Below are 22,408 nucleotides of genomic sequence, written 5' to 3'. Positions count from 1 at the left end.
TTACATACCCAACCCACGCCGCTGCTTCAAGTGCCAGCGGTATGGGCACAGTACTACCACCTGCCGCGGAAAACTGACATGTGCCAAGTGCGCAGGACATCATGACCCTTCAGAGAACTGTGCTTCTAACGGATTGAAATGTGCGAACTGTGAACAACCCCACGCTGCATACTCTCGGTCATGTGCTAAATTCAAAGCCGAGAAAGAAATCATAAACATGAAGGTCACCCAGAACATTACCTATCAAGAAGCACGACAGAAACACTCAATGTTTTCTCAAAGGTATGCCGATGCAGCTCGCCGGGGGGCGGAGCGGCGTCTAGTCACGGCGGCCACCCAGTACTGCGAAGCAGACTTGGTGCCGTCCCAGCCCCCCCAGGTGCTGCCCAAGGCAGCCCAACCATCTGACACGACACCTGTGGCGCCCGCAAGTGTTGTGTTAGCTGCAAGTGTGAGGAGTGACGGCTCTGCCGTCAATCCTCCTCTTCCGGCTGCCAGACTGCAGGCGGCCATGGACGTAGATGTGGTCGGTCCCACGACCACTTCTGTGTCCAACAAACAGTCGGGGACGGCAGGGGCTCCTGCCTCCACTTCGAACATATCTCGAGGCGGAGCCCGCAAGGACTCCATCTCGTCACTGTCACACCACTCAGATGATGACATGGAGGTAACACCGTCTCTGCCAGTGCCAAAGGCGGAAAGAGAACAGCGCACCATGGCGGGGCGAGGCAAAAAGCCACCAGCCACCCGTGTCACAGGCCCAAGTCAGAACCGATAGATAGTATACATCCAGCCCGAGTCCTCATCTACACCAGGTAAAATCTCCTCCCTAAACATTTATGGTAGCACAAATAATTACACAGTGGAACTGCCGGGGCCTTATTAAAAACCTAGATGATATATATGAAATCCTACACAAAACGCAATCAGCCATCCTATGTTTACAGGAGACACACTTGAAACCTAAGCACACCAATTTCCTGAACCAATACTCAGTATTTAGGAGAGACAGAGATAGCTGCACGCACTGCTCTGGTGGCGTAGCTATAGTTACGCAAAAATCTATCCCTTGCCAATCTCTTCAATTGCGTACCGCCCTAGAAGCGGTTGCAATCCGGGCAATTATTTTCAACAGATTAACAACAATTTGCTCACTATACATTCCCCCTGAATATCGTTTATCTAGCTCAGAATTTGAGTCTCTCATAGATGAGCTGCCGGAACCGTTCCTACTCGTAGGTGACCTGAATGCACACAGCCCACTATGGGGATCTGAACGCACAGATTCCCGGGGCCGCTTGATAGAAAAATTCCTCTTCTCATCCGGAGCTTGTCTCTTTAACAAAAAAGAGCCGACATACTACAACACTACACACAATACATACTCACACATAGACTTGGCGATCGGCTCTTCTGTCCTCTTTCCGGCTGTTGAATGGGAAGTGGACGACAACCCCTATGGGAGCGACCACTTCCCTGTCATCTTGAAAGGCATTGATTAAGCCCGTAACAGTTCCATTTGCCATAAAAAGTTTAAGGAATCTGGTGCTGATTGGTTAAAATTTAAACAATTATCTCAGCTTTCATACACGTCCTTAAGCTATTTGGGCATTGACGAAGCCTGTGAACTGGTGACTGCACACATTCTTCATGCTGCCGAGAGCTCAATTCCGCAAACATCTGGTGCCACACCTAACACTAGGAGGCCGTGGTGGAATGAAGAGTGTAGGCTTGCACGGCAGGCTCAAAATAAGGCGTGGGGTGTCCTTCGCAGGTACCCCACTACGCAAAACTTGATTTCCTTCAAACGTGCAAAAGCACAAGGAAGACGCATTCGCCAGCAAGCAAAAAGAGATAGCTGGCGCTCTTTCGTGACTTCTATCAACTCGTACACAGATGCAGGCAAAGTATGGAACAGAATTAAAAAGTTTAATGGACGGAAAACACACACCCTACCTTTGGTCAACAGTACAGGCGATACCCTAGAGGACAGGCAAACACACTTGCGAAATACTTTTCATATGTATCAAGTTCTGCTCATTACACGAATGCTTTCTTACGACACAAAACATCTATGGAGAAGAAACCGATTCGTGATAACAAAAGATCTGACGAACCATACAACACGGAATTTTCCATAACAGAGCTTTTGGTCGCCTTGGGAACATGTAAGGCTTCAGCGCCTGGGGCAGATAGTATATCATACACAATGATACAACATCTGCACCCAGAAACTCTCCGAACACTCTTGCACTTGTTCAACAAAATATGGGCGGCGGGATACTTTCCGAGAGCTTGGAGAGAAGCAGTTGTAGTTGCCGTATTAAAACAGGGGAAAGATGCCTCACTACCTGCCAGTTACCGACCGATAGCTCTGACAAGTTGCTTAGGAAAGGTTTTTGAAAAAATGGTAAATAAGAGGCTAATCCATTTTCTTGAATATAACGGCATCCTGGACAGTTGTCAGGCTGGTTTCCGATCAGGTCGAAGCACAACTGACCAGCTAGTTGCCTTTGAGTCGTATGTCACAGATGCTTTTATCCACAAACAGCACTGTCTTTCTGTTTTCTTTGACTTAGAAAAAGCATACGATACAACTTGGCGTTACGGCATACTGCTTGATCTCAAGGCATTCGGTGTGTCTGGACATATGCTAAACACTATTGAAAGTTATTTGTCGGAGCGGACATTTAGGGTTCTAAGAGTAGGGACAGTGGTATCAAGAACATACATACAAGAAAATGGGGTTCCCCAGGGTGGAGTATTAAGCTGTACTCTGTTTATAATTAAAATGAATTCACTTGGGAAATCGTTGCCACCCTCAATCTCCTACTCAATGTATGTTGACGACGTCCAAATAAGCTTTAGGTCATGCAATCAGTCCATATGTGAAAGGCAGATACAGTTAGGTGTGAACAGGCTTGCAAAATGGACGGAAGAAAATGGTTTTAAATTGAATCCTCACAAAAGTACATGTGTGTTATTCACAAGACAGCGTGGAATTCGTCGAGAACCCGATGTCACACTGAATGGAGAACGGATTGCTGTCAAGAAAGAACACAAGTTTTTAGGTGTTGTACTTGACGGAAAACTAACGTACGTACAGCACTTAAAGAAACTCAAACAAAAATGCCTAAAAACCATTAACATTTTAAAAGTGTTGTCACATCAGTCTTATGGTGCTGATAAAGACTGCCTTCTACGTCTCTTTGTGAGTTTAGTTAGGTCACGTATAGACTATGGAAGTGTAACATACGGGTCCGCGTCTAAAACTGCCTTAAAAATGTTAGACCCAGTACTACATTTGGGCCTTCGCCTTGCCTCTGGAGCCTTCAGGACAAGTCCAATCCAGAGTCTTTATGTAGAATGCGACCACTGGTGCCTAGAGCACCAGCGTGCTTATACAGCACTCCTCTATGCTATTAGGACAATGTCTATGACGAATCACCCATGCAATTCTATTGTGAATGACATCTCATCCGCCCATTTGTATTTAGCGCGCCCGTCGATCCCTGCCCCTGTAGCCTTGCGTGTCAAAGGCCTTGCAGAGGAGATAGGGGTGTCTTTAGATGATGGCATAAAAACCTGTATCGCCGATATAGTCCCACCTTGGGACATGTCAACTATTCATTGTGACACATCCTTTAAACAAATTGACAAGCGTCGTGCACCCCGCGAATTGATTTTACAGCATTTCTTAAGTTTACAACACAGATATCCATGCGCCTCTTTTTACACAGATGCTTCCAAGTCTTCTTCTTCTGTGTCCTGTGCTGCACATGGCCCGGACTTTGCCAGCACAAGGACACTGAACAGAAATTGTAGCATCTTTACAGCAGAAGCCTATGGTATTCTAATCACAGTGGAACACATTACACAGAACAAAATACAACAATCAGTCATCTACACAGACTCCCTAAGCGTAGTAACTGCATTGGATTCCTTTAAGCCCACAAAAAACGTTATTCTAAACCGCCTTTTTAAAGCTCTTATAACTGCCTATAAGTCAAAGCTAAAAATACTTGTTTGCTGGATCCCTGGACACAGTGGCATTCTGGGCAATGAAATTGCTGACCAGAACGCCACTTTGGCGGCCCTACGTAGTGGTGTTGATGTAGCGCAGGTCCCTCACCTCGATCTGAAACCAGTAATCCGGAGGGGAATCCGTAAATGCTGGCAGCACATGTGGGACACACACACAGACAACAAGCTACACTCAGTAAAACCAAACCTAGGAAGATACACAACAGAAAAACAAAACAGATTCATTGAAGTATCCATTTGCAGACTGCGAATAGGCCACACTTACGCTACACACGCATATCTTTTGAATGGAACACTCCCACCTGTTTGTAACAAGTGTGGGGAACGGCTCACCGTCCTCCATGTATTAATTGAGTGCACATTCTGCAATGAAGCCAGAAAACGGCATTTCCCGAAAATATATACCTACAACATTCCACTACATCCTTCACTGTTTTTAGGAGATGAACCTATGTTTACAAACAAAAGTCTTTTAAGTTATCTTGCAGACATCAAGTTTTTAAAACTCATCTCGTACAGTGCGTGACCTCAGAGCCTACGAGCAGTGAGTGAGGCCCTCATGCTCCCTTTGTCCGCACGGGAAGCCCACTCACGTCGCATGCTCTTTGGCTCGTGGTGCATCACATTGCACCCATAATCCATTTCAGCCACCATTATGAACATCTTCATGCTTTAGTGGACGGGCCCTCTACACCCATATATACAGTATTTTAAGATGTATCATACTCGTTTCATACATATTTTAAGCACAAACATGACTATTGAAAGACCACGTAACATAGTTCTGGCGCTCTTTGGTCTTAGAAACCCTTGCGCCAATAAACCACAAACATACATACATACAAAAAGCATGTCTTTACTTTATTGGGAAGGTATAGCCATTGATAATTCACACAGCTCTATTCCAGCCCCAGAGGTTTTTGTTTTCACACAGAAAAAAAATAAAAAAGCGGTAGGGGGAGGCGGAAAGAAGAAATAATGACCACTAATATTGGAAAACTTTCAACTTTCCCACTTAGCTTCTTCAGCACTGACATCAAAAGGGAAGTACCGTTTTTACTCGCATAGTGATCGTACCCGTGAGGTTTGTCGTAAAAGTTTGATTTTTTTCATTTCCCGCGCAATTAATGCACCCTGAACTAGCCGCAGCAATATGTCGTATGCGTGCCAAGTCTAGCTGATGATGCTCGTGCGCACCTCTGTTTCTTTCCCTTTTAAAGAGGACATGGCTACGTTATTGTGGCAGACTTGCCAATATTAGTGATACCGGCAAGCATGTATTCAATATTGATGAGGAAGAAACTCTCACTAAATGCACATGATGCATGCACAAGAAAAAAGAAACACGCTCAGGTTGCTGCGTCGGCAGCCAAGTCTGTTTTGATGTCCCGCAAAGTGACAGTGGCAGTCACTTATTGGTCGAACTATTGTCACCTCTCAGAAAACTCGTTCTAGCACGTTCCATAATTCACGAAAACGCTGCATTTTGTTTCACTTTTCAAAGCGGCTGATGCCAGTGTGCGGAGTTTTTATTATGCTTTCATTTATTATTTTTATTGTGTTCATGAGACCTATCGTAAGAATTTTGACCCACAACTTGCTTGTTTTTTCTGTGCTCGAAAATGTATTGCAAATAATTTACCCTGCGTAAATTTGCATCACCCGTAAATTTGCTCATCCGTACTCACCCGTAAATTTGCATCAAATTTTTAGAAAAAAAGTTTGATCATAACGTAAGTAAAGACGGTACCAAAAAAATTCACAGCATATCCACGGGGTGAATGATGATGAGTGGGCGAAGCTCCTTAGGGGAAATCATCAGTAAAACCGCGCGCCGCAACCTCCACGGTCGCCGTGGAGGTTGCGGCGGACGCCATGGTTTGACGCGCCGCTCAGTTTTCGTCCACCCCAGCCTCCATGCAACGTGACCTGGCGAACGCCGCCGATGGAAGACAGGACAGGAAGTACAACGAAGTACGAGGCTGTGATTGTCTGCGGCCTCAAAATGCAGTTTGCCGCTTCCGGTCGCGTTCGCCGCCGCGCGTTCGACATCTAGCTCGCGTAGATCGCCGACGAACAGCCGTATTTTCGACGCCGGCGGCGGAGCGGCCGCCGCCGGGCGACATTCGCCGCCTTTTCGCCTACATTTCGCTGCATGGAGGTCGGCCTTTATCCATCGGGCGACTCCGAGCGCGCGCCAACAGCGAACGGATTTTATTACAACGCTCCCTGCCATCTAGTAAACAATCCAAGAACTAAACTAGAGGTAGCCACGCCATCTAGTAAACAATCCAAGCGCATCTTTTCATCATAGACAAGTACCGCCATCTAGTAAACAATCCAAGAACTAAACTAGAGGTGGCTACAGACATACGTCGAGGATGGACAGACCCACGCCTTAAGGAGCTTCGCCCCTAAAACATAGTAATTAGTGCACTAGCTCCATGCTAGATTTGAAGCTGTGCCAACAAACGGTACAGAGAGGCATGAATAAATTTGCACAGTCATACTTATTAGTAGTTGCTAATGTCAGTGGTGACTAGTTGCACAAACTAGTCCCTGCGTCGTCATAAGAGCAGTGGGGAAAAAAAGGCTTGGGAGTTGTCACTTTTTTGTCGGTTTTCCTTGTAACTTAGCTTAATTTTTTTAAAGTTTGTGTTAAAATTGGCATGTCTCTCATTCTGATGTGGTGCAATCTTTCTAATGAAAACAACTTGCGTTTTGTCTGAATCATCCCTTCTTAGGGACACTGGAAGTTGGTTTCAAGCGAATGTCTGACCTTCCCATAGCCATTTGAGCATTGATCCAGTGATAAAAGGTTCTTTCGAAAGATTTTGTGTTTTATAGTGCACCGGCGCTTGTCCGGCAGCAAACGATGTCATATTCACTGAAAAATTAATCAATTCAGGTTAAAATTTTGATTTTTCCACCGAATCGTGTGTTTTCGGGACGTCAGCTATGAAGTCATAAGTGCGCGTATTCAAACGAACTTCCACTGCGTCATTTGGCTCTGCAGCCTTGCTTGCCATCAGCCCTCCCAGATGGCACTACCATACTCATCCACGGACCGTTGTCTGCCATTGCTTTGTTTTTGACTGCGTATTTGCTCCTGGCTTGTTTTTACTACTGTAGAAAGTAATTGTTTCGTGAAACATGGGGTATGCTCGATAAACAGGGTCACGTAAGACAACAGAGAGTTTTAGCATAGCGGCTAGTGGTGGCTCGCGCTACGGCGCCGGGTTACCGGGACCCGACTTTGCAGGTGCTCTCGGGGAGGGCGAGGAGGTTGCCCCTCAGCAGAGCGAATGCACAGGAACTAATCTGCCCTACCCGAACGGATGTGCACCTGCCCAGTCGGGCTCCGCTACCCACCGCCGTAGCGTTAGCGGGCGGTACCCGCTATGCTAAAACTCTCTTAACGTCGCTTACGCCAATCGGCCAGTGCCACGTAAGACAACTCTAAAGCAACGGAGTGCTGTGCAGCTAAAACGAGCATATAGTGCGACCAGTACCAACAGTAGTGCGCATCGGTACTTCTATGCTTACGTGTATTTTTGTTACTCATTCTTTACCGAACCATTCTTACAGCTGTAAAATGAGTATGCATTACATTAAACACTCTCGTGACCGCAGAAAAATCAGCTGTTTTTGGGTGTTCAGGAAATATTCCCTTGCCGCAGACAATGAGTGATGCTGAAGTGTAAAATAATAAATGATAGAAAAAGAATTGGGCTTTCTAACAGTAATAATTTCGAACAACAGTTTTATAGCAAATTTTATAAAAAAAATTAACAAAACCAGAAAAGTAACAAAAAGAAAAACAAAGTGATGAAAACATCAATGCCACTTTGCACAGGGTACACATAAAAACATTTGGAATATGCAATTGAGACATAAGGGCCTTATAAAGTAATACTTCAAAAATGGGCTCTGTAAGTAGAAAAGTTACTTACACACATACATTATATAAGCACTAGTGCCTACCGGTTGGTTTTGGGCAGTCCAGGAAATTTTTTTTCTTGCCACAGAAAATGGTGGATGCTAATGTGTAGGTTGGGATATGATACAGGAAGATTGGGGCTTTCCAACAGTAATAATTACAGCAACAAATACATTAGGAATGTTATAAAAAAATTGCGAAAACAAAAAAGTAACAAAAAGGAAAAAATTGATGGTAACCTCGATGCTACTTTGCACACGGTAGACGTAAAAACAATTTGAAATATACACTTTGAACATAAAACGCTTATAGAATAATACTACAAATATGAGTGGTGTAAGTACCAAAGTTATTTACATACGAAAATATAAATATAAACACGAACAGCTGCGCGCTGCTCCGTAACGCTACGCCAAGGTCAACTCCGGGCTGTTTTTGTGGAGAAAACTCGGCTCTCTGTGCAGTTGGTGCGAAATGGTCTCGCCCGAACGAAGTCGACACCCTGCAGAAAAGAGCTGCGGCCTTTCGAATGGGGCCGGATCTGTCTACAACTACATGCGCCCGCGATAGAGCGACCAGAGAAGAAAGCGAAACTCAAGGGTGCACACCTGGTGACGGCCCGGGCCACTTGACGCACTTTCGCTGACTGTAGGAAAGTCTGACGAAACGAAGTCGTCTTCTGTGTCTGTGCTGCTACCATCGCGCACAGATTCAAGCTCAGTTACACCGGAATTTGTTGAATTTCCCCGTTCACGCGAAGCATCGGCGAGCGGCGGCGACGCCATAACTGAAACCACGTAAGCTCGTTTCTTCGGCGGCAAAGGACATTTAAAAATCCCCCACGCAGCGGAAAAATGAAACTCGAAAGCAAAACTGATAAAATACTTCCTTCTTTACCATTTGGCTGGCGTGAGCGGACCAGAAGCGCTCGGCAAAATTGGAATTTGAAATCATCGATAGCAAACCATCAATAGGAATAGGTGCGGTCACAAGAGTGCTAAGCGCAAATAACTCGTTGTGCAAGCTTATGAGCCCTGCCTAATTTGCGTTTGCTTTTGCTGGCCTAAGACTATTGCACAGCTGGGCACATATGACATCATAGGTTCTGTTCCAGGAAATGAGCTAGTGGTACGCATGGCCATTCCTTTTTTTTCCTAATTATGTAGCTTACTTGAGCGAAGCGCATGTTAACAGTGGTGTCAGTATGATTCTAAAGAGGCACTTTTTCGAATGACCCAAACGTGTTTTGTCTGCATGGCCCCTTTAAAGGGACCCTGCAACACTTGCCATCGACTACTAGTGATGTATTTTGGGATAAAGTCTATTATTGTCCCAGAAATCTCCTCCCGCAAGAATTATGAAAATCCGTTCACAATTAACGAAACTACGCGCGATGAGAAATCGCGCATAATCGTTCCCTCTCAACTCAACCGCGGGCAACGCGACGAAAGCTGCGCGCTCTCTCCCGGAGAGGGGGGCGGCTCGCGGCGTTCTCTTTGGCGGCCTTCGATATATCACATGCCGGGTAGTTTTCTCCTTTTCTCCGCAACGCGGATGGGCCTATTTCCGGTCTGGTGCCACAAAAAAGCAGGCATGGGCGCCTGCTCGCAAGTGAGCGCTCGGGCTGGTAGGGCGTTTTTGAAGCAATAAACGTTTGTAGTCGAGTGGTCCCGTTGAAAGGAAAGTATTGAGCTCATCACTCGAACTCCGCGCACACTCAAAACACAAAAGAAACGGCAAAACTGTGCCTACAGGTTCAGGCATAGAAGAGGTTCGTACACAGCGATGACAACGACGGAAATGGGAGAATCTAGCCGCGAAGTTGACCAGTGACAGCCGATCGGGCAGCCATGGCCTATGTGACGTCCCTTAGGCCATGCCAGGGGTTGCATAATGAGGACAACTGAAGAGAGAGCGGTTGGTTTTTCCGCGTCTTTCACATCGATTTGCGTGCTCACCGCTTCACGTGCACGTGTAATATTTGGCTCAGGTATTCCTGGCAGTGTAATCTACACGTCGCGCAGGTTTACTTGCACTGCTCAGAGTGTTGCAGGGTCCCTTTAAGCTATTTTCTCTTCAGTATGATGGTGATGGGTCTTTCTTGGGGTGGTGTAATGGCTTTGTGGCATACAGTCTGTAATTCAAATGGAAGCAAGCCAGAAAAGTGCCAATGGGGCCAAGGGCATCTGTGGCACTTGCTAGCTGGTGCTGAGATTCTTTCACGTTACAGGACACCCAGCTGAAGGTGGAGTCAGTGTCACTGCCCTGCCACGAGCGGTCGGTGCGCAACTGCCCCTGGTCAGCCAGCCTGTGGGCCTCCTACCTCAAGGCGCTCGAGCGCTCACAGGCCCCGCACGAGCGGGTCAAAGGTTGGTCGGCCCGTTCCCTTCTCCTCCCATCTTGTGTTCAGCATGACCTAAAGTTGAGCAACTTGGTTTTCACACATCATGGATAGAGGGCGCAGAAATGACGATGGCGGGGCAGGGCGTCGTCCTGCATTTTTTGTGAGCACATCGTGCTGTGTTCTTTCAGTTCTGTGTCATCCTTTTTGCACCTTTTTCTTTTTCATTGTCTTGTTGTGGGTAGAAATGTCTTACCTTTTTTTTCATGGTGGGAAATAAGAAGTCATATTGGTAGCTATGTGCTCACGTTTCTCTGCACAAAGGTGGATGTTCTGGTCACCCTTGGGAAGAACGTACTCAAGAGCACAAAAATTGAACTGTGAAGGTGGGATATTGTGGCCCCCTACCGTTAAGCACCATATCTTGTACAGCCAATGCCAACGGACAGAAAGAAAACAACCAAACAGAGTGCTCACGGATGCAGGCTTTTATTCAAAATTAGGCACAGGTACGGCACCTTGTCTAAAAGTGGTAGGGCAGGCCAGTTGAAGTAAGGACTGTACGATTGCTTGGAAGCTGTGCCCAGAAACGAAACCATCACCATTTTAACCATAAACCAGGGGTGAGACAGCTGCGCATATTGCGCACATTTGATACAAATTTGTTTTCCTGCGCCAGGCTGCTCCAAAAGCTTGAAAATGGCTAAAATTGCGCCAAACTGCTCCAAAACAGTCTGAGAGCCAAGGATTTTAACGCTCCCGTCGGTTTCACTGGGGAAAAATGCTCACTGACGGCATAATTTTCCAGCACCCCCATGGTGGTGGTGTTCGTGGAGTTTTAATAGATTAATCATCCAATAAAAAAACCTGCATAAAATTGTCCCCGAGATAGTTCTTTCGAAAGTCATAATGTCGGGTTGCACATGTTATATTCTGTGCGTTTTTAAAGTTTTCCCATCGAAAACCATTGCAAAGTCCTGTAGAAAAAATACCTATGTGTATTGAGGCTTCAAACTACTTGTGCAAGCTGATGAAAAAACGGCAATTTTTGGAGCGCCGTATCTTTGGAACGACATTATTGGGCGCCGCCATCTTGTGGGGGTGAAGATCGGAAAACATGGCCACCGGGCGAAGCAGTTGCTTGTGGTTCAGGCAGAGTGCTCTCGAGTGGCTGGATTTACATTTAGTCGTTTGATCTGTTGCGGTAAGTTGCGTGGTGCCCACGAATTCGCCGTGTTTCGGCCTTAAAGAAGCACTGACACAAAAATTTTGCATCTTGTTTTTTTTGTTGCGATAAGTAGCTAGTGAAACCTCATTTGCTTCAGCGTGCGACGGTTGTTTAATTAGAGGCATTTTCAATGCGGCCAGTCGCAGTTTCGGTTTCAGCGAGTGCCGCGAAACGATGGATTTTGTGGATTTTGTGTGAACAAAGCTGACCACGTGACCGTCGGAGGGATATCACAGTTACAGAGCAGAGCCGCCGTAGCACTGTCGAATCCGCATCGACGGCAGTTTCTGCGAATCCCCCCCGTACTCATCTCGTGAGGTGCCTAATTAAAAAGCGACCGTGGATGTGACGCAGGCGCTGCGAGTGCAAATGCTACCGCGGCTAACGAGCGACGCGCGACGCTCGAGACGGTGGGTGGCAAGACGCGCGCTGGGAGCAGCCGGCCGGTCTGCCTACAGGTCCGCCTACAGATGTGTTCGGCTTAGCACTGCGGCGGATATTCGAGTGCCGCTCTCGTAAGCGGTGCAGATGACAATTTTTAATGCAACCCGCCATGGCATCATTAACTCCTTTCTCATGTAAGCCACCATGGTTGGGACTTGGGGACAATTTCGTGCAGCGGTAACAAGCTATCACTCGAGCTACTTGCGCCGGCGTGGGCCACTTCGCGGCCGTGGCCGCCGCCTGCACAGCGACCGTGCGGCTAGCTCAGTGGGCTTTTTGTGCCTCCGGTGCGTTTCCGCATCCAATGGTAACAAACAGTAATAGAAACAGAGTGCCTGGAATCGCTGTAGAACTTTGGTCGCGGCCAGCTGCCCGATGAGCTGACGAAATCACGGCGCCTCCGCCGCCAACGATCGGGTCGTTCGTTCTCGAGAGCAGAAGCTCCGCCCTCCGGCCCTCCGATTGGAGCGGCGAGCCGGCAGTGCGGAAGCGGCAAACACAAACTCGTGACGTGTTTGGATGTTGTTTATTTACACTTGCGCGTGGTCCTCTGCTGGCCGCTCGGTTGCGTTTCGCACACTTCAAAATTGATTTTAAATATGTTCTAGGCTGTATTCACCGCTGATATTTTGCAGATGATGTATATGTGTTCCCACCTATCTATCTCCGAAGTTATCTCGCCTTAAAAATTTTGTGTCAGTGCCCCTTTAAGGGGGGACGCGGCTTTCAACTTCGGATAAAAAATACTTTTGTCAGGCGCGGTGACAAACTATCAGCGCAAAAGGGTGAAAAAACGGCAATTTTCGGAGCGCTCTATCTCCGCAACGGTGCCACCGGGCGCGGCCATTTTGATATGGTTAGATCGGCAGAGCGATCGTCTTTCCGGTTCCGCTCGTCTCTTTTATCTTCGTTCATTCACAAACGCACAAACGGCAGAAAAGAAACGACGCACAAACGAAGCTAGAAATAGATGCTGAAGCGCTATTGGTCCTCCGGTCGGGGCACAGAACATCGACCCTCCTGATTGGATGTCACGGGCGCAACGCAAGATGGCGGCCGCCTGAGCTGCGTAGCGAGCGGATTGAGTTCATTTTCGCCGCTTCGCTCGGCCGAGTTCCTGTTCAATCTGTGGTATTCAACACGCACGTTATCGCGATGGGAATGCCTGAGATCGCGAGCCAGATTACGGGAAGTTGTGTGGCTCGAAAGGAGGAGGTCATCGAACGCTTCGTGGTGCGCGTGACTCTACCGTCGCCAGACCCCGGAGGGTGACGCAATGTGCGCGCTTGCGATAGCGGTTCGTGAAGTGAACTTTTAGTCGGGTTTGCGATGTTTACACGCTTGGTTATTGCTGTGTTTTGACTGTGGACCCGCTAGCCTTGAGAAAGAAACGGTCGACGTGTCAAACGCGCTGGCGCGCACGGCATAGCCGACGCGCATTGGAGCAGCACATGACTGGGCAACCGGTTACGATTGAACGCCAGTAGTTGTAATTAATGCCTGCGACGTTAGATTTAATCTTAAAAGCGACCTGACCAGCCATATCAGGTATAATTAAAGTTCGATATGTCGCGGTAAGCGTGCGCTGCAATGAGCGCGAGCCATCGCCCGTATTGCGCAACGTTTCCCGTGCACTTGTAATTTTCATGCAAACAGGTTTGAGTTAGTAATATAGGAATAAAAATATGTTATCTGCATTAAAAATGTACGTTACTGTCGCAGCATTTACAGTGATTTTTTAGGGAAATTATTGATACCATTGCTTAGGGCATACTGGCTTTGCTGCTAGAAATATTGGATGCCTTGAATGTCAAAAGTATTAAAAAAATATGCTCTTGCTTTGAAGTTGGGAGTTATGCAGAATACTCTACCAAGCTTCAAAGTAGCTCGTTTTCATCCTTGTGATATGCAAACTTTTGGCAATGAACACCTGCACGTATGAGTACTAAGTTGCTGTGCCAGGCAAGATGATAAAACATAAAAAAAAGCCAAAAATGTTCAAATTTAAGTTAAAAAAATGCTCAACTTGTTGCCATGGTGACAACACTGCAAAAGGAGGCTGTTCAGTGCGATACAGCCAACCAGCTAACCTACTTTGCATTGAAAGCCCATTGAAACCCATCTCCCCCTTCGTTTGGTCTACAAAGTGGGGTATGTACTCTTCACGGAGGAGCTGAAAATGATGTTTTCTGGAAAGAAAAAGGCTGTAAAAGGCACTCCAATTTCAAGGCAAGGCATTCCAGAAGCCCCATGTTCAAAAGGACATGAAAGGCTACAACCGTGACGACTTTTGATAAGTGAAACCTATGTTGCAACTTCGGAAGCCGTTTTCTCAAAACAGTTTTTTTTGCCACCTCCGTCGCTTGTACCAGGGATTTTTTTGTGACCGCTGGGTCTATTTTGATTTCGTTTCTTGCGTTACATTCCTTGATAAACAGTTCAGGTCGTGACACTCTTGGTTTTCCAGATTTGTTTTTTGTGATTTTTTTATTCAAATAATCGTTCACAGTCAACATGCCTATTGCACATTAACCTCTAAAAAAATGAAAACTAAAAAACATTGTGTTGTAAAAAAAAAATTCTAAAACTGTCACGACCTCGTCCATTCATTTGGGAATGCAAAGCACTTCGAACAAGTTTTCTATCGTATTTTATAAGCCGCTCAAGCTCGGTACAAGCGGAACAGAAAGAAAATTTAATACATAAAAAAGTTTTCAAAATATTAGTTTGAAATTTTTATGGTGTTATCACGGAAGCATTTCCAGTTGCTGTGCCAATTTTCATCAAAATCCACAAAGAAATAAAAAAGTTGATTTTGAAAGCCACGTCCCCCCTTAAGGGGAGACGTGGGTCTTGAAATGAACTTTTTTATTAATTGCTCTGTGATCATGAAAATCACTGTGCATATGTGTTTTGTCTTCCTCATTTCAAATATGTAATTAGTTTTCAAGTGGTATAATTATTTTCTGAGTTATAAAGAAAACACTGGAGCCTAATTAAGTAATTTCTTACGGGCCTTTAAGGGACTTTTATTCAATTTTTTTTTAAATAAATGGTATGGATGTGTAGCTTAAGACCTGCCATGCATGCTGAAGCTATTTATATTCCTGTAAAGCTGGTTGATTGGATAAAATTAGTCTAATTATGCCAAGTACAGTTTTCAGAAAACTTACTGAGCTCATATTATTACTCATAACATTTATTTGGGGCAAAATGAGCCAATTAAAATAGCATCAGCATGCAATTCATTTTATCCCGAATTCAACGGTATAACACTTGTAGAAATCCTTTGAAAAAAACTACCTCAAAACCCCTGTAAGGCTAGGCACATATGCAAAAAAAGGGAAGCCGAGAAAATCGCAGTTGAAGTTTTACTACAAGTGACAGTTTTATCTATTGAGCATATGAAAAAAAGAAAGGTTCTAGAATGTAGCTCGCTTTTCGCTCAACACGAGCATACCAAGTTTGCTGAAATCAGTTGATGGGAAAATGATGAAATCCTCTGTCTACAGATGGCACTTGGCAGAAAAACTGAACAAAAGCAAAGCCAGAACGTTGCTTCAATTTTTATGCTGTTGGCAGCGCGCCGTCACTCTTTGGCGACTAGGGCTGAGGTGCCGATCGTGCACCACAGTTGTAAACGTTTATTTTGTTATGTTACTGCTTCATTTGTAGCAATCAAATCGGATTTGCATTGCGTGAAATGAGTTGCAGCGAAGGGGCTGGTAACGGAATGCCCGCCACTGTTCTGTAACGTGCGTGCGCTTGGCTAGGTGGGATAACCACATTTTCGGTTTAATCTGCTCGTATATCACGTCACCAACACAGATTGTACACAGTGCAAACATTTATAATTCTCAAATCGCTCATCTATATGGTAACCTGCCGACGATGAAGCGCGCGCCGGAGTGCGGGCCGACCCGCCACGGCATCGTTGATAACAGAATGAACACACTTCCCTTGCGACGTCTGTATGCGGCATCCTCCACTTTATCATTTCCTTTCTTTCTATTTGCTGCTGATCGAAAGATAGACGCACCTTAGCGCCCCCGCAGGCGTAATCATATCGCTACGCCATCGTCTCGGCAGCCCGCGCGGGCGCTAAGCCTACCTCCGTCTCGGCGCCGTTCTTGCGATAAGTCGTCGTCACACGAGCAGAAAATCGTATTTCAGGCGCTTTTAATAATGCTTGTTCTTCCTTTCGGTTATCGATAGACATATTTACTTTATTTTTACGCCATGCGGGGCTTTTGCCGGTCCTCGCATAGACGAACACATGAGCCGTTGCACTTTGATGAAAGTGCCGAGCAGACGACCCACGGCGCCCAGCCAATGAGGTTGCGCCCTGCGGTCACGTGCAGTCAGTAGCCAATTAGGCGGCGCGTTCCGTCTCTTTTCTACCCCGGTTTTACTCGCAACCAACGGACGAAACGGAGTGGTTCTGGCGGGGAATTGAAAACGAAAAGACGCGCTTTCGAATGAGACCAAGATGGACGCCGTGGCGCATGTAGAACCCGAGGGGCGAGTCGTCGAAAAAATGCTATTTTCGCGTCGAATCTTGGCCAATTTTAGCGGTTGTCGGTGCTATAAATTGATATTATGGCTCAAATACGTACTCCTGGGCTTGGATATTTTGCTAACAGGTAGAAAAATAGCTCTACTTTCCGACAATGGCGATTTCTAAAAATCGATTTTTTGGCCAAATTTCGGGATTCCAAGACCCGTGTCTCCCCTTAAGTGTGGGGCGAAGTGCGCTCTTGAATTGAAATTTCGGACTCGTTGCGGTGTTATAAAATGCCGAGTTATTCCTGCCTTTGAAAGCGAGCTTGCGAGCGGCGGGAATGGTATGATCGACACTGCTGAAGTGGCGGCGCAGGCTGCATCACCCCCAAATGTTCAAGCAGTGGCCGATAGCCGGACGGGCTATTATCGCACGCTATTAATAATGGTTCATTATCTGAAGTGAAATTTAAGGCAAAAAGGAGGTGGCTAAACATACCAACGTTACTCAAATTACGATCGTAGCGAACGTGCACCGTGGGGATTGAAATGGGAGGGCTGGTGGGGGCTGTCACCTCACTACGACTGTCACCTCACTTCGCGCAACTTTTGCCGTGGCTCTACTACAAAAATAATAATTTTGGCATTCAGATGATAATAAAACTGCCTTACTATTGCTTAGTTTTTCAATTCGATATTTTCAACAGAACTCTACGCTATCTATGCATAGAGCCTAAGAATTAATAAAACTGCTTTGTAAAAAGGTGGTGCAGTTCGTACCTTGTGATACTCTGGTAGGAAAAACTTTATTGAAGGGCCGTTTGAGTGTTACGTACGTTCAAAACCTGTTAAAATGCATTTTTCTCTCGTGAGTAGTGAAAAATTTGATTTTTTAAGCTCCTAAGGTCACATCATAAGTGTCGTTCTTCTGCTCCAAATCAAAGTTGTGCTGCTCCAAAATCGAGATTTCGCTGCTCCGAAAACTGCTCCCAAATCTCATTCAGCTCTCTCACCCCTGTATAATAAATGTCGTTCTTCTGCCCCAAATCAAGGTTGTTCTGCTCCAAAATCAATATTTCGCTGCTCCAAAAAGTGCTCCCAAATCTGATTCAGCTGTCTCACCCCTGACAAATAAGCCTTAACTCTTTTTGGCATCACGTCTAACTCAAAGCTGATTGTTTGATCATCAGACGGTTTTAGTGAAAATCTGTGGCTCTTAAAAGTTACAAGTGGAGGATGTAAAAGGGCAGTTGCTGTTTTCTCTTCGTGTTGTGTTTTGTGCATTCGTGCTCGTCTAAAAGGACTGAGACTGACCAGTTCTTGTGGATTTTAAAAGGTGTGGCAGCCGAGAAACTTCCAAACCAAAATTGGCAAAGTTCAGAGAGCGGGATGTGCAGTACTTTATCCTCTCGTCTGGCCGCTGATTGACATACTGATGGCGAAATTTGGGGCCCTAGCGGTAACGCACCTCATCTGTGGTCATACCTTCTGATGGTCTGCTCACTCGATTTCTGGTTCACAAAGCAGTTGGGGATAAACAGACTACACTGAGCTCGTTCTTGAATGTGAACTTTGTGTATTGTAACAGGCGTGCCAGGTCCTAGTGCCGCTGCAACCTAATGGAAGCATATTTTAAAAGCGGCGTGTATTGGTCACAGGATTGCAACAATTCAGTCAAAGAAGTTATAAGAGGCAGCCAAACAGCTCTGCAGCTCCAGTTAAGAGTCAGTGACAGAGGAGTACATGGAGTAGGATGACATACCATAGACCCTGTTTGGGAGACAGTACATGAGGAGTTAATTTCTTTTTGGTTACTCCTGTGATCGAAGCAGTGTGACTACACTGTGAACATTTGCGCTTTCTCTGCTTGGTTAGGATTACAATGCTGCTGCCTCTTGCTCACTTGAGGCGCGGGAGGAGCTTCGAGTGTTACAGTACGTCCATTTCAGTGACGAACATGGAAGAGTCTGGCCAAGGGGTCACTGATAGCGCTTTACAGTCATGCACTTGCTGCAAAAGCTGCAAGCACACGGTTGTAAAGTGAATTCAGGAAGTTGCGAACCACCTTTAAGAGCGGCAGTGGGTTTTCACCTATGTCAGTGCCTTTTCTTCCTGTGTATTAATGATGAATGCGACACTGGTCGCGAGTAAAAGAAAATGTTGGTCGGTAAGCAATTTTGTTTCAGGACCAGCTTCATTGCGATTGTCCTCAACTACAGCATTGTTGCTAAATTTCTGGAGGTTGGAGTGATGAGTGCTTTGGTTGCGTGCAAGGGAGCGAACTCTCCTCTTCTCTTCCTTTTGCCTCTCCCTGCAGAGGCCATGGAGCAGGCCCTGCAGGCTGGGTTCAGCCAAGGGCAGGACTACCAGCGGGTCTGGCTGGCCTTCCTCGACTACCTGAGGCGTCGCACCGAGGCACGCGCCACTCAGGAAGGTACGTGCCACTTCTTGGCACGGGGTGCTCTACCCTCGCCACTGGTAGGCCTCACATAGAAGTCAATGCATAAGCTCCCTGCTTATTATGCGGTTGCCTTAAGTGCAATACCGTTTATAGTGCGGTTTTTCGGTGGGTCTGCTGAACGATTAGCACAGCTGTGGGGCATCATTTTAGGGTCGTGAGAAGGCAGGGAAAAAGAAAAAGGAATCGGCCATTCGATGCAGCTCGCGCTTCCTGCTGTCCTCCAACTTTGACATAGAAAAGAAAAAGATGGGCACCCTTTAGTTTGAGTGTTCTATTTGCACGCACGTGATAACCACAGCTGCCCTTGCTCTAGGCCTACCTCTGAAGATAGCCAGCCCCCTCCCCCACCCCATTCGCGGTAACATGTTGCGATTAGAACCTTGTGCAGATAAGCAACCACCCTTTTCACTCTCGAACATTTATAGATAGGGAGCCGCAATGCCGAAACTTTTTTCTATGTGTACATTGTACTGATGAGTAAAAACCTGAGCTAAGGTGCAAAAAAAGAAAAAAAGCTTTGCTTTCTACCCTGTTGTCCTGCGGCATCCGTTCATAGACGCAAAGAAACGCAGATGTGCTCCCTCAAAACACAAATGAAAGAAGTTAAAGTCGGGCTTGCGGTTTCTAAGACCGTGCAGCAGCTTGTAAACCCTGCAGTAGCATCTGACGTGGAAAAAGAAAGGCGAAGTAAAAGCTGCGCCGCTATTTTCAAGAGGCCTTCGTTTGAGTGATGAAAAGCAAAGAATGATTGAAAGGTAGACAGTGATGTGATTGGATTTGCTCATGTTTTGTCTATAGTGCGGTACCACTGGTTTTTTGCGGCTCCCGCGACGTACGTTATAAGCGGTCCACACTGTATCATGGTGCACTCTTGTAAGTGAGAATTAGTCCACACGTACAGGCGTACATCGGTCACAGTATCTATTATGTCATAGTCATAGTGACCAGGAGAATCCTCCTGCTCACGGTTAGCTTTCGAAGGGGTAGCCCCAAAAGCTCTGGGTAGAATTGCATTTTCACGGACTGGCAATGGACAGTAGTGCCAAAGCGGTAGGTGCTCATTCGGGAACTCCCAGGTGAGCCGCATGGGTTTCTACAATAATCTGTCTGTGACTAAACAAGTATTCTAGTAGGTATACAGTGCTAGGGAAGTGCTTCTGAAGAACTAATCTTGCTAAACATAATTGCTAGCCAATAAATATTGCCAATAAAATTTATCCAAAGATACTTGCAGGGACAAAGTAGTAGTCACTCTGCTTTTCAGGACTAACTTTGCCATGCACTAAAATGTTCTCTAAGTTCCTATTTTTTATCTAGGTGGCCATTGGGGGGGTGCGTGCATGTGTGTGAGAGAGAGAGAGAAACGGTTTTGCCAGCAACCGGATGTAGCAGCTTCTTGTCCTGAACCCGCAAGTGCACTGACCACACCATTGACGATAGTCTCTGGAATGTTGTTGCTGTGGTTGCAGGGGAAGTGGTGGCCCCACTTTTGGAGGATCTGCGAGCAGCCTTCCAGAAAGCGGTGGAGCACCTGGGCCAGTGTGAGTTCTGTTGATGCTGGCTTTGGGCCACCTTCCCTGTGCGCATGTGCATTTATTAACTCTTTCATTACGGCGGAAAAACGGCCGATTTTGAGTGCTTCCACAAAACTGTTTCTTCCTCTTGAGCTAGAGGACACATTTAGCATTGCTATGCGTGGAATTGTAGCTTATAGATTGCTCTTACAAACACATAACAGCAGTTTCGGCAAAGGAACAATTACTTACAGTTTATTAGCCAAATAATCAGAAAAAAATGCACAAAAGAGTATACACGCAACGTATATAGGTGATTGTAATGAGCCTAAAAATTATATTGGGAATTCTAAGATATGCAAATTGTTCCAACATTTCGACGGTTGTGCCACTCGAAGCCACTCGAGTGTAAGTCTGTAATGCATCCAAGCACACTTTTTTGTGTTCTGACACAAAATCCTCTTCGCTTTAGTGGTAAAAAAACAGAAAAAAAAATCTAGCGCTCTTGAGAAGTGTCGTGCATCGCTCTGTAGCGGTAATCTGACACGAGTGCCAGGCTATCATGAAGGTGATAATGCGATATGACGCGGCGCATTTGGCAAAATATCCCCACCATACGTTGTCCAGACCCTACACATCAATGTGTAAAGCCGCAGTCATCCGATAGGTAGCCCGTTTTGTTTATAAATACAGCCCAAATACAGCGGATGCCGTTTTCACACAACTCACCACTATCGCGGGTTCAAATTTCACTCTTGGCGCAATCTCTGCACACGAGATATCAACAAAACATAATAAAATCGAAAAATGAGTTGTCAATAAATACGCCAGATGGCAATAGTTGTCCGCCAGGCGCTGTTTTTAGCTTTCGCGGGACGTTTGAAATCATCGGAACTCCGTGTCCGATGGCCTATGGCGCCGTGAGGAAAGAGTTAAGGGTGATATTTAAGCTACTAATACCTGAAAATTTTAATGTCTGTCTGTCTGCATAACTGCCTGCTCCTTCCTCAATTGAACCTTCCAGCCAAAAGTAGGGATTTCAGCGCACGTTCAAAATCCCCAGGTGGTTGAAATTAATCCAGAGCCCGCACCTCATAGACCAGGTGTAGCTTCAACGCATTGAACTCCATAACCAACCAATCTGTCTCTTTCAAAGTGAAAAGCCATGGCACGTCGCTGCATCGAAAGTTACAAACACCTGTGAACACATTTAGTGGGAACGTCTATGAATGCATTTTGAACGTGAACGCCTTTTTGAGTATGAATGCCTCTAAAGGCATAAAATTAAATTTTGAAACACCAGTTGCATTCTTAGAGCCATTTGTCTAGGTACGATGCGTGTAGTTCTCATTTGAAAAATTGACCCTGAAGCGAGCTTAATGAGGAGTGATGTCGCGGTTTAGCGTTTATTACAGACTATGAGGTTGTGCAGTTTCCAGAACGTGTGTCCGCACTGATTTCTATGTTTCAGATGCGGCAACAGAGGGTGATATATGTGGCCCTGTGCTCAAGTATTGGGCCAAGCTGGAGGTGAGTTGCAGTGGTAGACTTCCAACACTTAATTAACTGTGTATGTCAGGTTCTCACTTGGGGAATGAAAATGCGGTTTTATTTCCTGCTGCAAGTCTCACAAGTCACGGTGCTTATCACGTGCTGGAAAGGGAGTTGGTTTTTGGCTTGTTCTCTCGGGTGGGAGATTTAGGAGGGGGGGGGGGGAGAAGAGATAATGAGGGTATCTCCAGTAGCTTGATGAGATAGACGGTGGCAGCGGTCTCTCTACTCTCAATACTTCTCTACTGATTTCATTAACGGGTTTCTAACGGTATTTTTCTTGTATTTGTGATCTTGGCAGTCCTCGAAAAAGGGAGGTAATCTCTCGTAGTTTCTTGGCTGCTTCCTAGATGGCCCCAGCAACCAAGTTCGAATCGTGTGCCAG

General features: G+C 46.0%; 1 protein-coding gene across 1 annotated transcript in view; it reads left to right on the top strand.

Moving 5' to 3' along the window:
• The window catches only part of LOC144140891 (spliceosome associated factor 3, U4/U6 recycling protein-like), a 60,394-nt gene that overhangs the window by 6,778 nt on the left and 31,208 nt on the right, over positions 1-22,408 (top strand). Inside the window, exons 8-11 of the mRNA XM_077672382.1 lie at positions 10,215-10,353; positions 18,815-18,931; positions 20,428-20,499; positions 21,944-22,002. Coding sequence (XP_077528508.1) covers positions 10,215-10,353; positions 18,815-18,931; positions 20,428-20,499; positions 21,944-22,002 — 387 coding nt within the window. The remainder of the gene's footprint in view (positions 1-10,214; positions 10,354-18,814; positions 18,932-20,427; positions 20,500-21,943; positions 22,003-22,408) is intronic.

This window comes from Haemaphysalis longicornis, unplaced genomic scaffold, assembly GCF_048455015.1.
Source record: "Haemaphysalis longicornis isolate Haplotype H1 unplaced genomic scaffold, Haemaphysalis longicornis Haplotype H1 scaffold_534, whole genome shotgun sequence".
Classification (NCBI taxonomy): Eukaryota; Metazoa; Arthropoda; class Arachnida; order Ixodida; family Ixodidae; genus Haemaphysalis; species Haemaphysalis longicornis.
This window is presented reverse-complemented; position numbering and strand designations above follow the sequence as displayed.